The sequence below is a fragment of the Cololabis saira genome, chromosome 10 (assembly GCF_033807715.1).
Source record: "Cololabis saira isolate AMF1-May2022 chromosome 10, fColSai1.1, whole genome shotgun sequence".
Lineage (NCBI taxonomy): Eukaryota > Metazoa > Chordata > Actinopteri > Beloniformes > Belonidae > Cololabis > Cololabis saira.
This window is the reverse complement of record NC_084596.1, coordinates 29,651,254-29,667,958: the sequence shown is the minus strand read 5'-3', so window position 1 is coordinate 29,667,958 and position 16,705 is coordinate 29,651,254. Positions and strand designations below refer to the sequence as shown.

The following is a 16,705-nucleotide window of genomic DNA, read 5'->3' as shown; positions in this document are numbered from 1 at the left end:
AGGTTAAAGCTGATCAAATATACATTTCCTGGGAAACAATTATTTTAAATTAAAGAAGTACAACAAAATGGACATTTCCACAACACAAGTGTCAATATTTTTATTTTAGTTGCATCTGTTTTGTATATTTAATCTTCCGAAACATATGAACCTTTAAGTTATAATAGTTTAATGCACTTATGTTCAAGTAATGAGTTCAACACCTCGATTAACATCGTCTCCAAGTGTTTCATCTCCACCCTGCATGCAAACATTAGAACAAACTTCCCTTCGGTCAACAGGCTAATCCTTTGACGCTTTTCCACTAGAACCTACTCAGCTCGGCTCGCATCCACTCGGTAAGTGACCAGCACCGCTTCCTCATCAGTTAAGGGGCAAAGCTTCTTATAACATGTGTGTAAACCGACCAGTATATGAAGCAGTTGTATAATGTATTTTCTTTAAGTATAGAACACAGCCCTTTTTCTCTTCCTCTACCAAAATAACTTGATGCATTTAGATCGTTTTTATAGAGATGATCATTCAAATGAATTAGATCAACTGTGAGCTGGCGAATCTAGTCTTTAGCTATTGATTTCGTACTCTTCATTTAGAGTCTCTTCAGTTATCTATGGATCAAAAATCTGTAGATCTGGAATTAAATTGTTTGGCCAATTTGGCTTGTCATTTCCGGGACAGTGAAAAAAAACCATATCCGTTGTATCTGCCTGCTATTGGTTCATTTAAATATACACAAAGATGAACTGTTTCATCTTTTTCAGTGAATCTGTGGATAATTTTCTCAATCCTCTCTGTATGTCTAAACTCAGTGTCATAAAACTTTTTGTGGAAACTTCTTGAAGTTTTGCATTCTATCCTAAAACGTCTCATGTTCAGTTTTACATGAACACAGATATCTTTCAGTTGACTAATTATCACAGCTCTACATGGCTTTGATATAAAGAATCGTAATTTGAGATGATTTTATTCCCCCGATGTATTAATGAACTCGTTCCTCAGATTTACTCCAGCAGTTTACGGGCGCATATCAAGAGACAACGCTTTGAACATTTGTGTATTTACAGAGTACATCTTGTATTCAGCGGGGGCTGTTTTGTGTGCCACAAGAGGTACTCCTTCTTCTTTCTTCTTGCTCAGATTATGTGCAAGATCGATCACTGAGGGGAGATGTAAAGAGTATCTCATCATGATTTCAAGTCTTTTCCCGCATTTGTCAAAAAATAAGCCTTTCATTACCTCGTAAGTCAATACTTGAGGCCCGTGGCGCAGCCAGCAGTGCTCTCCACGCCAGATGCACATGAATGATAGACAGAGGAGTAAATTAGTGATAGACACATTTATAAAGTGAGATTTTGACCCTCCTGACTATGATGTACTTCTTTTGGCAGGGCGGCGCCACCGGATATCAGGTGGGTGGCAATTTGAATCAGTGAAAATCACTTCACAAACTGTTCCATCTTTCTGGATATGAGGGAACAGGAAAATGCCTGCGCCTGATGACAAACAGCAGAGGGTTTTGATCCTGCTGCATGTATGCTGCTAACCCCATAGTAATCTTATCTTATTTCTTTTTATATCATTTTATTCAACAAATGACACCATGATGCATCATCAGTAGATTCTGGCAGGTCAGATGTGTTATCGCACATAAGAGTCTTTGTAAGGTTCAAAAGAACATGCTCTATTTCCACTCAATTGAAGAAATTAATTCTATTTATTCTGTTATGCATGCATGAAAAAATCCTGAATACACACTTGTATAGATAAATGTATAATCACATATATACATGCGCGAAGCCATTTGGGTATTTTAACGAATGAAGCCTGCGTTACCTTGCAGGGTAAATCTTTGGGGTCTGGAAATGGCCCCATACTGTGTGTTTGAGTACATGAAAGGATTAAAAAGCTCAGCGTTTTGCTGAGGGCTGGCAGCACTGAAATGATGCTACACAGTGAAGGAACACGTGCTCGCAGACTGAATACAAAGCAGAAAGATACAGAACTCTCACTCATCTGATTGGACAAATGATTTCTTGGTTCAGCCTACGTTACATGAAACAAATTACGTCCTTACGGATGCAAGCTGCTTCTTGTATATCAGAAGCCCTGGAGAGGAGAAGATTTTATTTCGCTAAAGTTTGTCTTATTTCCTGGAACATTTGCATAATTCCTGCAGGGTTACGTTTAGTGGCAAATGATAGCATATTCATTGAAAAATTACCCACCGGATGTAGCTCCATATCAATGGAAATTTCTAAAGAAAGAGGTGCTTTTAAAATAAATGAACACAAACTCAGACTAAATTGTCACTTAGCTCTGGAGTCTATGGTACTTCAAGAGGGAAGCAGGGTTATGGTAACAGCTTCAGTCGTGTTACAAGCTTCAGTTGTGAGCGCTTTTATATCTCTGTGAATTAATACTGACATGTAACAGATATCCAGTGACAATGATTTACTTGATTCAGGTCAGATTTGAAGCAGACAATTTTGAATGTTAGTGAAATCAATTTTAACATTTCAACAAAAAAATCCAGTTCTGTTAGGCAGCAAAGGGTGCATGACTTTTATAAAGGTAAGGATAAAAATAAACAGATAAAATGCCCCATAGACACAGTCATTTCTACCCTTCACACATTGTTTCTTTTTAGTCTTCTGTTAAGGTTTCTTGCACCTGTCTGGTGATAGCTTCTGCATTCTTCCATTTCCCCCTTGGTCAAGTTCTTATATCTTTGGAGGAGTCTTTTGTGCTGTGGAAATTTTTCAAAAGGATTTAGGACTCAGTGCAGACCACTTTAAAAATGTCCATTTGTTTCCCTTTCAGACAGTCTTTTGTGCTACTTAGTGCATGTTTCAGAAAGACCTGAGTCCTTCACCTCAAGCCCACATGTGATGCATCTTTCATTCTGAAATACCTTGGTTATCTTCTAATTTCATCAGTCCTTTGATACATGCAGTGTGTCAAGTATCAGCGGCAGCACAGCAGACCCCAAGCAAGAGAAAATGTCCACCGGTTTTACTGCAGGGTGGGTGTTCTCTTCCTGGCAGGATTCATTTTTCCCATCTATAAACAAGTCCCTGCTCCGCATTCGAAAACTTTGACTGTATATCTCTGCAGAACATTATTCCAGGGAAAACTCTGGCCACTTTGTGAAAGTTTTTTTTTTTTTTTTCGGGTATCAGTCTCGCCTTTTCGTGTGTTTATTCTAATACTGGCATCCTTTTCTTGGCGTTCATCCATGAGATTCACTTATTTGAGTTTTGCAGTGTATGCTACAGGGTGAGAGCAACACTCCAGATGGATCCAGATCAGCCTGAAGCGCTTTAGATGCACCAACACTCACAGAGATCTCCCACTGAGTAGCTCCTTATCGCAGTTTCTCATGATTGTGAAACTTCTTAACACTAAAAACTGTTTTTTTACTTTACAGCCTTTGGAATCGTAACCTATTTCGACAACATTTCTAATTATCTCAGACACCTTTTTAGCCCTAAACACTGGTAAATACTCTGAATATGTGGAATTGGTTAATGTGTTATTATTTCTGAAGAGATTTGAAATTTCTGCTTAAAAAATCGGGGCCAGCAGTATAGCAGTAGACATTAACAGAAGCCTCTGGTGCTTCTGTCCAAGACCTTTTTTTTTTTTTCTTTTAAAAACCAACAACAAAAAACCCAACTTTATTTGAGAAAGGTTAGGCACCAAAAAAAAGGGTCTATCTAAAAAAGAGAATGTTAGAGAGAGACCTTGATGCTTTTTTGTCAAATCCTACCTCGGCGAACAGATGGAGATTACTGTGAAAACAGTCACTTTTGTACACTTTTTTTTTGTAAAAATGCAAAGTTAAAATGACCTTGGTTTGTCTGCAGGCTCCCTTTCAGCACGATCACTTAAGTGGAATGACATTTTTGAGACTTGTCAGAGGCTTAAAATAGAAACGTATTCTGACATAGGTAGATTCCCCACTGGGGTAATATTAATGACCATTTCCATGCTATCGCAGAACCATTCAGATTCACATCATTTTAGTCATTCACATAGGTTTTCACTTCTTACCATCTAATAAAAGCGTTATAGGGTTGTTTTAACTCTAAAATGTTCCTTTAAGGATACTGTAAAGAAAACGGCAGCTGATGAGTTTTTTCAGTCCAGCATAAATCTGTGGTGTGGACAGTTCCTCAGCTGTTCGGGTTAACAATAAGAAACACTAATAATCATAATGTTCATTTTTCAGCGTTAATAAAAAATATTCGGAAGTGATTTAAAAGCTGCTTGGAGCTATTTTGGACTACTATCTGGTTGAATGGATTGTGATATTAAATGGAAACACAATAATGCAGATTACAGTGTAAACCTTCAAGGCTGAGCTGCTTCCAGAGTGGGCTTTCAGAGCAGCAGTGCTTAACGAACAAGCAGAGTCTCCACATTAATCAAATGTGACCTAAAATTGTCCAGCTTGGGCTACTTACTGGTTGCAAAGCATGACGGAAAAAAACTCCTCGCCTTCAACAAAAAATCCTCTGCAAGAAATATTGTCACTCGTATGTTAAGCAGTCATTAATCAGTCTGGATAATCTAACCATTATTGGATTTCTCAGGGCAGTCATCACCCATGTATGTGTAGCTTTAAGTGACTGGGTCTGTGTTGCAGTCCTCAAGCTCTAAATCAGATAGGCTGGTATATGAGGTGCATATAAATGAGAGTTGTGTCTCCTGTCCCTCCCGCCATGAAGAGTTTGGTGTGCATTCCTTTCATTAGCCATCACTCTCTGTTAAGACAGACTAATGGTTTTTCTTGTTGCATGACAGTAATATTGTGGCATTGACCACTGCTACATTTTTCCGTACATTGCCTCCTTCCCAACAGAAACACCTACTGTCCCTTTTATTTGCGCTGGTGATACATCACTCTGCTATAAAAGCATGTTGCTCCTCCTCTGTGAATTCAACATCTGGAGCGGTTTGTATGAATGGCTGACAAAACAGTTGCTTTAAAAGCCCCACAGAAACATCAGGTGTGATACATTTGTCTCCCCACTGCTGAGCTCTGGGGCTCCATTGTAATGATGATGTCCACCCTTTCAGTTGCTCTCCCACATTCCCTTTACATATAATAAGCGCTTGAGGAAAAATAGCTAAAGAGCACACTTTAAATGCAAGAACATGGTATTTAATTTTACTTTTTAACATTCACTGTCATCAATGTGACCTTTTTTTCTTTTTTTTTTTATCTGTGCTGTTGTTTAGTGTTTTTACTGATATATTATATTCATCACTGGTTTCATTTTTTGTGATCAAAATAGGTCACTGAATGAAGCCATGTGGCACTGAAAACTGCTCTTGTGCTTCAGCTGAAGCCTAAAAAGAGTAACCCTTGAATATCCAGAGCAGCTGGGTTACATATCAAGCTAGTGGGTGTTGCTAGATGAGTCTAACAACACTGTGAATGTGTTAACATTCATAATTGATGTCAATATGTACATTCAGTGCTTCTAGTTATGCCTCAGGACTGTTGGTCGCATTTGTATATTCTAAGATATTGAACGGATCAGGATGTTTAAATGACCCAGGATTCAATGGCAGAAGAAAAAGGTTATTAATGAACATTGAGGTTTATTTGGATGTGTACTGCAGCGTTTGTCTCAAAATCAGTTAGGATATATGTGAGCTTTGGATCATGCTTGTGTTCAGTTATGTGTCACTATCCTTTTAGATCTGGAGCACAACACAGCGAGAAGGTTTCAAACAAGTTGTCTCCCTGCATGACACACAATATAGCTCTGACATGATTGACACCATTTCACTTTTTTTTCTTTTACAGCCCTGCCACTATGCCAAACTGATCTTTGATTTTGGACACCAGCAGAAAAATGAGTGAAGGGAAGTATGCTTGGGCATACATTTGTCAATGTCATCTCAATGTCTTTCCCTCTGTAAGAAGCAAGATTTTCTACCACATCACACGTAGCGCACCTGACCTATGACCTGCAACAAAAGGACCAGCTCATCTCAGCTCAGCTCAGTATAGGCCTGCATGGCCACAGAGGGTTTGAACATAAAAATCACAAAGTGAAGTACACTTTGTAGTTTGTACATCTCAGCAGGCTTAGATCCAAACTGCACTGATTATCCTTCACCTTGCAGTCCCAGATGTATTAAAGGAGAAAAAAAATCTGCACTTGTTCCACTGGTTTATAGTAAGAGAAGCATCATAAATTGCCTGAAACACTGGAGGAATCAGGAGTTTTGTGAAAGGCTAATAAAGCACACTGGGCGAGGAGCAGAAGGCTGAAATACTCCTCTGGTCTCTCACAGATGGACACTGCCTTGATGCTTCTTCCAAAGCTGCAAAGGATCCAGAAACTAGGCACAGGGCCTGATGAGCGATTTGTGAATAGCTGTAAAACGGCTATGTTTTTTCCTTCATGCCGCCCCCCCCCCCCCCCCTCAAAAAAAAAAAAAAAGTAGGGATGTTGGCCATGATTGGCATCCAGTGCAGATAGAGTACTTGAACGCAGCTGAAGGCTCTGTGGATGAAAGCAGGACTGCTGCCACTGCACTGGCTGGGGGAGCTGCGGGTGCTGCTCGCCTGTGCACCTGCACCGATGCAATGTTAAGGTTTTTGCAAGCCCACGTATCCACCACTGATCAAAAAAAATAAAGAAACGATGTTTCCTCGTGATAAGGCCCACGATAAGTTAACTGTTCCGCGCAATGCATTACACAAATCTAACTATTACAGGGTGCAAATGTGCTTCATCACCCTCTGGATCATGTAAGTGATTGGTACTTAAATCTTGGTGCGTAACATTAAAGCACATAACATGCCAAAAAAGTGGATTGCGAGTAGACCGGGCTTATTTTATGGATGTTTGACAATTTTTAACTACCTACGTCCGTCATGCACAGTGTAACGAGGCAGAGGGATGTAAAAGCCAAAAAAGGAATGTGGGGTTTTACCTGATTTCCTTGTAACAGGTGGGGATGTCTTCTTAGATCCCTTTGCCCTTCGATATTTCATGTGAAGGCTTTTCTTTTTTTTTCTTTTTTTTTTTATTCACCGCAACGGGTTGCTACAACATCCCCGCGATTTCACAATGTATCCCTTGTGGCAGCAGCATCGCCCACACGGCATCCAGGTCCACTACACGGCAGCGATGTGCACGAAAACGGATAAAGCAGCCCGCACTCGGATAGAAAAAAAACATTTGTCCATATTTCCTGGACGGCTGAGCTTTCAGGGATTCCTCTCCGTCGTCTTCTCTTGCAGAGGGTCCGGTTTGTCAGCCCCCGGTCCGTCTCCGTCGCGCATCGTGCTGCCAAGCAGGACTGGAGCTGGAAATCACACACGGCTCCGCTCAACGCGCGCTTCTTCGCCCGTCTGCGTTCACACAAGGCATCAACTCCGGATTCATCAATATTACATGACGCTACTTTTTGTCATAGTTTTTTTTTTTTTTACCGCTCTGTCCCGTGTGAAACAAGCGCAAACATGTCTCTGCATGCGCCTCATTTATCAAGTGCGTACATTGCAGTCCTCTGTGCGACTTTGCTGTTCTTTCTGCGAGGATCTATCTGAGATTCAGACTTTGGGATTGAGGATATGTCAGTGGGAGATCGAGGTCATATTGGCCGAAAGTGACTTGTCACACATATAAGAAGGTTTACTTGATTTTTTTGAGGTTATGGGATGACCAGAGGTTTGAGGCATTATTGTGATGGATCAGGTCAAGGTATACAGAAATGTGCAAGTGTAGACACATACGTCTATTTGCTCACACATTATGGGTGCAGCAGGGGTCTCTTGGTAACAAAAAGCATGCTCTTTAAACATAAATAAGTAAAACTAAGAGTCAGCCTAAACTTTGCAATTATGCAATATAAGGTTATATAAGGAGTAGTTGTGGTTAGTGCAAATCTCCAGGAACTCAAATAACTTATTTTTGTTTCCTGTTTGACAGCATTATACCTCAGTTTATGAAGTGGCTACCACCTGAAAAATATATAAGAACCTTTTTGGAGCCTGAAAAAGTTGCATTCAGTGCAGTGTTCAGATTTTTGGGGGCCTGTTACATCACAGACCCATCAACTAGTAAATAGTCTGAAAATGGTCCCTAAATGGATGAAAGGTCCTCTATTTCTAGCTGAGTTGTACCTTGCTGTGTAATGTTACAACTAATCCTCCTCGCCAATTTCATCTCTGGCCTGCAGATACATTACTCCAGTGTCAGTTGGACTTGAGCAAGATCGTGCAAACATTGCATACACGTCTTTGTCCAACTACATGTGCAACCATACTGTGCGCAAACACCTTTTCCAGCCATAGCAGAGGTCGGTCATGGTTGGACATGCGGTAAAGAATAACTAGTGTGAGTGTGGCCTTACAGTTGTATGCAGTACTGTACGGATAAAGCTGTTTCCATAGTTGAATAGCTAGCACGTCCAACAGCAGGTGCTATGAACAGAAACCTAAAGATATGGTTGAAAAGGATGCCTTTGAACTGTATATTTCTTTTGGTATTTTAAAGCACATCACACATTTGATAAGGACCTCAGGAAATTGTGTCAAGTTTGGAAAAGAAAAGAAGGGCATGTCTCCTTTAAATGATGGATTGAAGCGAAGATTGGCCTCCTAATAGACGAGCAGAAGACAAACGCAGAAATTACACATCAAAGCCCAGCGTGTGTGTGTGTGTGTGTGTGTGTGTGTGTGTGTGTGTGTGTGTGTGTGTGTGTGTGTGTGTGTGTGTGTGTGTGTGTGTGTTGTGTGACTAAATGTGAGTTATAACTACCTTCTGAGCCGAATCACGTTTAAAAAAAAAAGGGGGGAAAAAAATGCAGTTGAGTTTTCTCGGTCTTATGCAGATAGACACTTTTGACTCATTTTGTGTTAGTGAGCTCACCCACGCAGATACACACTGTACACGCGTTCATATACTCAGCAAAGTATTTGGAGTCTCTCCCAGAGGCCTTGTCATGAGCAGCTGCGCATGCATGACCAGGTGCATCTCATTTTCCACGCTGTCAACATGCTGGCTGAAAGATCCCGCTGTTTCTCCACGCGAGGGAAGGCAACACCACTGACGTTTTGAGTTGTTCACCGGCTTAAATGGCACATTATGGTTATAGGCAACAATTGTTCATGAACGGAGGAGGATGTGCATATATCTGTCTGAGGTCCCAGTCTCTTAATTAAGACTTGATAATTAAGGGTAAAAACCTGCGGCGGCGGACTGCTCAATGCTGATCCTTCAGCTTGCAGCTGTTCTCAAGGTTAACTATGCCAAGGGCAATTCTGCGATTTGGAGATAATAAATGGATGTGCTCGCTCACTTCACACCTCGCCACATAACAGGTCCAGTGTGAAGCTTCCCATCCCTGTCCTCCTTGATGGCTTAGCAGTGATCCATTAGCAAACTAGAGCTACTTCACACCAACATTATTGAGCTTAAACATCCCTCAGGTAATGCCTTGTCTCAACAGAGGCCTTGTCAGTGGACTTTGTTTGACCTTATTAAACCTCAATTCAATCTGATCCCAGAAATGAATCGCTGTTGTTTAAAAAAGCAGTCAGAACTGCTGCTGATACAGAAATCTGCAGAAGGAGGAGAGGTGCATCTAAAATTTAGACTTCTCAATCAAATTTATTTTGTAAGCACTGAGGTTTCACTGGGTTGGGGTGGGGTCACAGAAAAGTACTGGTAATATCTGAATGACAATGAGATATTGGTAAAACCACAGTCAATCACTTTACTGTAAATAAATCACACCCCATAGAGTTTTTAATGGTCAGCTCAAAAATTCAACATTTATATTTTTTCTTTCATTTAGTTATGAATCATTCATCTGACTCCAAAGAGGAGATATTTTCAAACTCGTATTGGTCAACAATTTGTTTCATATAAAAATAGCACATTGAAATTTGTCAAGTGAGGTGGTTAGAGCATCTGCTCAGGATGCCTGCCAGAGGAGATGTTTCCGACACATTCCACCGGAAGAAGTCATCGAAGCACACCCAGGACTCGCTGGAGAGAGATTACATCTCTCAGCTGGCTTGGAAGTGCCTCGGTGTACCCCGAGTGGAACTGAAACAGGTGGTTGGGAAGAGAAAGGAAGAGAAGGTCTACAGATAAGGGATGGATGGATAAGCTATAGCTAATGCACATTAGATACATGCACAGACACATCCATATATAGGTTGGAGTGTAAAATTGTTATGAAGTCCACTTCTGAAAATCCAAAGCAGAGCGACAGGATTATATGTAATATGAAAGATTAAAGATGGAACAGCTACTTTTCATTCTGGACATTCAGCTGATAACACTATTATGAAGTCCAGTGTTTGTTTTCAGAAAACAAAGATAATGAATAATGGACAACGAGCAAATTTGAATATCATAAAAGAGCATCTCTCAATTCAAATGAAAATTACTAGAAAATGATGGAACATACATAGATTGGCAATTCCTGCAAGTTATCCTTTCACATACGCTTGACCAGAGAATCAAAAGCATGCTCACATTTTAAACTGTAACACTGTCCTGCCACAATATGAACCAGGGCCAAGATTTTGCAGCCCTGTTAATTAATTTTTGAGATCGTTAACTGCAACCTTTGCTTTGCAGGATTAAAAGATGTGGTGCAAGTCCTTGCTGCATACTTTCACAACCCCTTTACAGTAGCAGAACATCTACATAAATGCAGAAAACTCAGATGAAGCATAAAAACTGCAAAAAAGGCATTTTCACCTGACCATGCATGCACTGCTTGTCTTGGATATGCTTTGGTTGGTTTTGATTTCAAAGCATTTCCCTTAAGAGTGCACAACATTTTCTGCTTCATCACTACTGAATACCACTCTTTTTAACCCATCCTGCATGCCATAGAGAGAGCTGGGAGCCGGGAGTTATTATGCACTGATAACCTTCCCTTCTTTTTTTTATAATCCCAAGCAGGCACAAAAGGAAACTATTCATGATCTGCAATTATGTTTTGTAGATAAGATAAGGAGCTCACAATTAACTTAAGGCTTGCCCTAGACATAAGGAGCTTTTCATATCTGCTGACCCAGCCAATCAAAAATGCTCCAGGAGGTGCTTTTCAATATCACCATATAGCTCAGCCTTTGCCTTTGTGTTTCTTCTTTTTTTTCCCTTCAGATGCTCCACTCACACCTCTCCCACACCTCTCCCTCAACTCTCCCTCAGCTCTCCCTCAGAACAACTGACTCCAACACAAGGGGGCGTACACTGCTAAGTTTGCCTCTCCCTGTCCATTTCAGCCAAAGCAAGGATACATTTGATTATAAAGCTGACCTTGAGAGGGACTTCACTTAAATTTACATTTCAAAAAGGAATCCCTGATTGTATTATTGGCAAGGAAACGTGAAGCTTCCTCCACACGAAACTGTATTTGGCTTAGAGCCACCGAAAGATGGTGTGGATATGACCATGAAGTTTGGTCAATAGTTGGTTCTCATGGGCAGTCAGTCATTTATCTCTTTAACAGACTTGAATTTACAGGGATACCATTCAAATATGGGGGTGGGTGAAACCCCTCAGTTATTTTATTCTAATTATACATTCCTGCTATTATTGACAGGTGCATTATTTTTTTAAATATGCCACCATGCAGGATAATGAGGTTGCCAGAATTCCCTAACACAACAACCATCAGTGACACCGATGATTGCATTATTAATAATGTGTCTGTTTCACCCTGTAGACCCTTTCCTCTCCAGGCACAGTCTCAGCCTTTTACGATCTTTCTTTAGTTGCATTAATTTTTAAAAAGGCTCGCTCATTGCTGCGCTCGTTGCTGCTCATATTTCATGTGAAGTGCCAACGGATTGCACGCTTGCATCCTTGAAACACAACTCTCGCAAAAAGCACCTGTCTTTCTGGAATACATGGCAGAAGGCAAACCCTGCCCTAAGTGCAGCCCGTGCGCTCCCATAGGCTACAGCCGCGTTTTCCAAGCTCAGTACTTACAACCAGCGTTTAATTGGGTTGAGTTGCCATGTAAATCCAAAGTTGGATGGCTCCTCCCATGCACCTGATGGGGAGTATTTACAGCTCTTTACAGCTACCCTCTGCAGTTTCCAAGAGCGCAGCGACGCACCATGACGCTCCACTGGACTTAAACAAACAGGATTTTGGTTTTTACGCAGCACACTAAAGACTCGCCGCTTATTTACTGACGGGGAGGAAAAGTTGACTGAAAGTTGCACTCCCGTTTTCCAAGATGCCACGCTCTTTTCTCGTCAAGAAACACATAAACTCCGCAAAGAAGCCAAATTATAGTGAGCTGGAAAGCCCAACAGGTAAAGTTTTTAAAGTGAAGTAGCGGAGCAACTTTTAAGAAGTGATGTTTTTTTTTCCACTTTTTTTTTCTTTTCTTTTCTTTTGTTGTTGTTGATATTTTAACTTTGTAGAAGTTGTTTTTTTTTTTGTTTTTTTTTTGAAAGCTCTATGACCAATCCAGAAGTCTGCATTTCTCACTCGGGCATTGAACGCAGAACCATAATTCACAAGTCTTTTCGTTTTGCTCTCTTTCAGTGTTCATCCCACCACACTTGTACAAGGGCCTCCCCCTGTCTGTCATCCCCCAGCCGGAGATCCTGAGCGCGGCAGCCTACAGCCCCATCACAGTGTGGACTACCAGCAACTTGCCGCTGTCTCCGCTGTCCAGTGACCTCTCCCCCATCTCTGGATACCCCTCATCTCTCTCCGACGCCTCCTCCAAAGATCACAGTGGCTCGGAAAGCCCGAGGAGTGATGAAGACGAGCAGATGCTGCCCAAGTTGACAGATCCTCACGGAGTGGAGGCGGAGAAGTTTCAATGTGGTTTGTGCAGCAAATCCTACTCCACGTACTCTGGACTGCTCAAACACAAACAGCTGCACTGCGACGCCCAAACGAGGAAATCCTTCAGTTGTAAATACTGCGAGAAGGAGTATGTGAGCCTGGGGGCTCTCAAAATGCACATCAGGACTCACACTTTGCCTTGTGTTTGCAAAATATGCGGGAAAGCTTTCTCCAGACCGTGGCTGCTCCAAGGACACATCAGGACGCACACTGGTGAGTGGATGGAGGGTTTGGGACCAGGGGCCTGTTGGGAGAGGGGACAGCTTTGATTTTTGCAGGCACAGATTCAACATGGTGTGTGATTTACTGGTTTTTGCAGCTACAGTAAATCTGGTTAAACAGCTTAAAAAACTGTTTTGTGGTGAGACCGAACAAAAAAAAGCTTCTGCTATGTTGTCAGGTCAGCAGAGCGCCTGTCTGTCATACTGTGTGTGTGTGTGTGTGTGTGTGTGTGTGTGTGTGTGTGTGTGTGTGTGTGTGTGTGTGTGTGTGTGTGTGTGTGTGTGTGTGTGTGTGTGTGTGTGTGAATCATGCCAAATCTAATTAGGCATGATGCCTCTTTGATTTCACGTTTTCATGTGCAGCTGCTAATGAAGTCCTTTCCTTGTATTTATGTCCACAGGTGAGAAGCCTTTCTCCTGCCCTCACTGCAACAGGGCATTTGCGGACAGGTCCAATCTCAGGGCTCACCTACAGACCCATTCGGATGTGAAAAAATACCAATGCAAGAACTGCTCCAAAACCTTCTCCAGGATGTCTCTTCTGCACAAGCATGAGGAATCTGGTTGTTGTGTAGCACACTGAACTGGGATACTTCTCCACCACCAGAGAACCCCTTCTGGCCCTTCTTTATTTTTCCAAGACCAGGAGAAGTGTCAGGGAATCATGCTGATGGCGTCGGCTCACAAAGATAGAGACTTTTCCTACTACCTGTCCATTTCATTTCAAAGTGAGACATTTAATCACTCGCCATTTTATTAGATACACTTGATATAGCTAATGACGTATACCAGCTGAACCTAATAAAGTGGCAAGTGAGTGAAGCTCAGTGCTTGCATGCTTTTTGTTTCAGTCAGTATTCCAGTCAGCATCAAGTTTTGTCAAACCATGTACTACCTGTGCTATTCATGCACTTTTCTGCATGTCTAGAAAGTTTTATAGGCCGTCACAATGTTATTTTCAGTGTTTGTACCAATGTCTCTAAAGAGATGTTATGCAGTTCTCTCTTCTTGTTTTTGTTTTTTAGTTTATTTTTAACTTGTAAAGCCAAATGGTGCATTGTGATTGACAAGACAACTATCAGTGGAATATTGAAGCCATTACTACATAGGGAACAAGTGCAAACTTTGATTTAATGAGAAATAATTAAAATCTTTGCACACCATAGAAACAGTTTGCCAGCACTCGAACAACGAAACAAGTGCCTCATTTTTTTTCTGCAATATTATCTATTTTTCAGCAACAGGTTCGTTTTATATTTTTATATATTGAATGTAAGTGTGACTGAGATGATTGTATATAAGCAGTGAAAACTGTGATGCTGAATGATTTTTAAAAAACTATTTTCATGACACCTTTCCAAAAAATAAATAAATTACATTTTGTATAATTCTTTTTTGGCATCTTCCGAGTTGCTTTTCATCTCTGTGTTTGGTGGGTGAGGAGCTCTTTCAGAAGGACTCACTGATGTCACACGCGTCAAAGGAAATATCACGCACAAAAGTAAATGATATTTAATCCGGCTTGCACCATCTCAAGTTATGGAGATGTAAAAATGAGGAGCGAGGTGACTCAGCGCTGCGTCAGGTCTGTACCTGCTCCTTGTGAACCTGTCCAGACATCAAACAATCTTGAAATTTAACACATACTAGTTATATTGATCTTCACTCACTTGCTATGGCCTTTAAGGGCCAAAGACTTTGCATTTGCCCAAGTGTGTGTTAAGTTAAACTGTGGAGGCGTAGTACTCGGGGAAAAAAAAAAACGACCCAATTTTGAGATACATGACTTTAAAGTAGCTAAAGATAAACCGATGTAAATTTGCCTCTTCTTTTTTTTTTATTTAATCCTCTTGCTCAATCACGGCAGTCACTGCAGGGTGCCAGGGTGTACAGACATGTAGATTGCAATGTACTTTCACAAAAAGATCAAATTTGCATTCGCTTTGACGACCTTCTTGAATTCTGGGTGCTTGCCATGGAGGATTAAATAGATTCCCCCAAGCTATGTTTTGTTGTCTTACACCATATGTTGTCTTGCAGCAGGAAGAGATTAGACAACGAAAAATGTAGTTCCTTGAGCGATAAAGTCAAAGTTGAACTCTTTCTAACAAACCCCCAGAAAGTGTGTCCTCCTGTTTGCCCTAATGCGTAAAAAACAGCTGACCTACAAGATGTGATCTGACAAATAGGCACTTCTTTTTTAGTTGTGAGGTGCTAAACTAGCCCGTAGGTATATCCTTCCTTCTTTGAGTCATCAACAAGCTATTCCAGGTGCTCGCCTGATGCGCTTCGGATTGGGCCAGGTGGCTCTAGGGCTCTTCAACCTTGTTGAAAAGCAGGTGCAACCACAAGCATGTAAACCACAGTTACAGGTCTACAGATACTGTAAAAACCACAGCCTCGACTTAATGTGGAAATGGCACAAGCAGCAGGGTCTATTATTCAGATCATAAAAGTAAAGAGCCATCAAGAGGGCACTCTAAACCCTCACAAACAGTCTGTCTTCACTTTTCTTCGGATAATCTAACATCTTTCCTTGCATTTGTATCATGTTGGTGAAATAGAGGGAGAAAAACATGAATGCATGATCCCAATCAGCTTCAGAACGATGGGAGATTTTCCTTCAAAAAACAACCAACACAGGCCTGATTTCCCAGACACCAACAACATGATTCAGGTTCCCCCTCCAAGATGTATAATTGATAAAGCTGTTGTTGATGGCAGTGGGATGAGACAGGGAGGAGTGGAAGCAGGAACTCGTTTGTTTGAAAGCATATGGTTATTAGAGGATGTGTTAAAGAATGTGACATCAAATATTTGCCAGGGCAGAGACTGTTAATAGTAGCACTGTCGTGTTAAAATCTTCATGGGCCATATGCAGGTGAAGCAGATGCCTTTGTGTTCTTCCATTAGAAACAGAAGAATCAGTGTGTGGAAGGACGGTAATGATACTCCTGAAGTTTGACTTCCAAGGAGAAACTTGGCAGAAGATATCTAAGGCTTGATCTGATTTGTTTATTGTATTGGAAAAAAAGGGAAAAAATGTCTTGCAGCTAGAAGGTTCTTGGTTCAAATCCTGCTGGAGCCTTTTAGCGTGGAGTTTGCATGTTCCTCTCCTGCTTACATAGACTTTCTCCAGGTACCCTGGCTTCCATCCACAGTTGTTTGTCAGAGTCTGGCCCTGCAGCTGACTGGTGATCTGGCTGTACTCCTGCCTTTCACCTGCTGACAACTGGGATAAGCTCCAGCAGACTCTTGTCACGTTAAATGGGACTGAATTGGGTATAGATAACGGATTGATTGCAGCTTTACTTTGGTGCTAATTAGGGCAGACACTATCATAAATAATCAATGGGCTAAATATTTTTCATAGTAGAAAGCTTTCATATATATATATAAAAAAAAAAGAGTTGATACCCTGATGTGACCTAAAGATTGAATAAGCTGTGAGCTGAAAATGTATTTGCATTAAAACCAATATCATCAACCACGTATCACAAAGATCAGTCATAATAAATCTAAGGGCTAATCCTGGCAGCTCTTGTTTAAGCGTATTATAATTTGGCTTCTCCTTCATCTGTCTAATAATATCTTTTGGCTGCCCATTATTTTGATTTCTTA

The 16,705-nt window shown here is 41.1% G+C and overlaps 2 protein-coding genes across 2 annotated transcripts in view; one reads left to right on the top strand and one right to left on the bottom strand.

The window, feature by feature from the left end:
• The window catches only part of sntg1 (syntrophin, gamma 1), a 47,663-nt gene extending 40,205 nt beyond the window's left edge, over nt 1-7,458 (bottom strand). Inside the window, exon 1 of the mRNA XM_061732474.1 lies at nt 6,958-7,458. The gene's annotated coding sequence lies outside the window, so the exon portion shown is untranslated. The remainder of the gene's footprint in view (nt 1-6,957) is intronic.
• Nucleotides 7,459-12,104: 4,646 nt separating this feature from the next.
• On the top strand, nt 12,105-14,474 carry snai2 (snail family zinc finger 2). The gene is made up of 3 exons (XM_061731141.1): nt 12,105-12,319; nt 12,555-13,076; nt 13,486-14,474. Exons 1-3 carry the CDS (start codon nt 12,241-12,243, stop codon nt 13,665-13,667), a joined length of 783 nt encoding a protein of 260 aa, XP_061587125.1. The 5' UTR covers nt 12,105-12,240; the 3' UTR covers nt 13,668-14,474.
• The last annotated feature ends 2,231 nt before the right edge of the window (nt 14,475-16,705 follow it).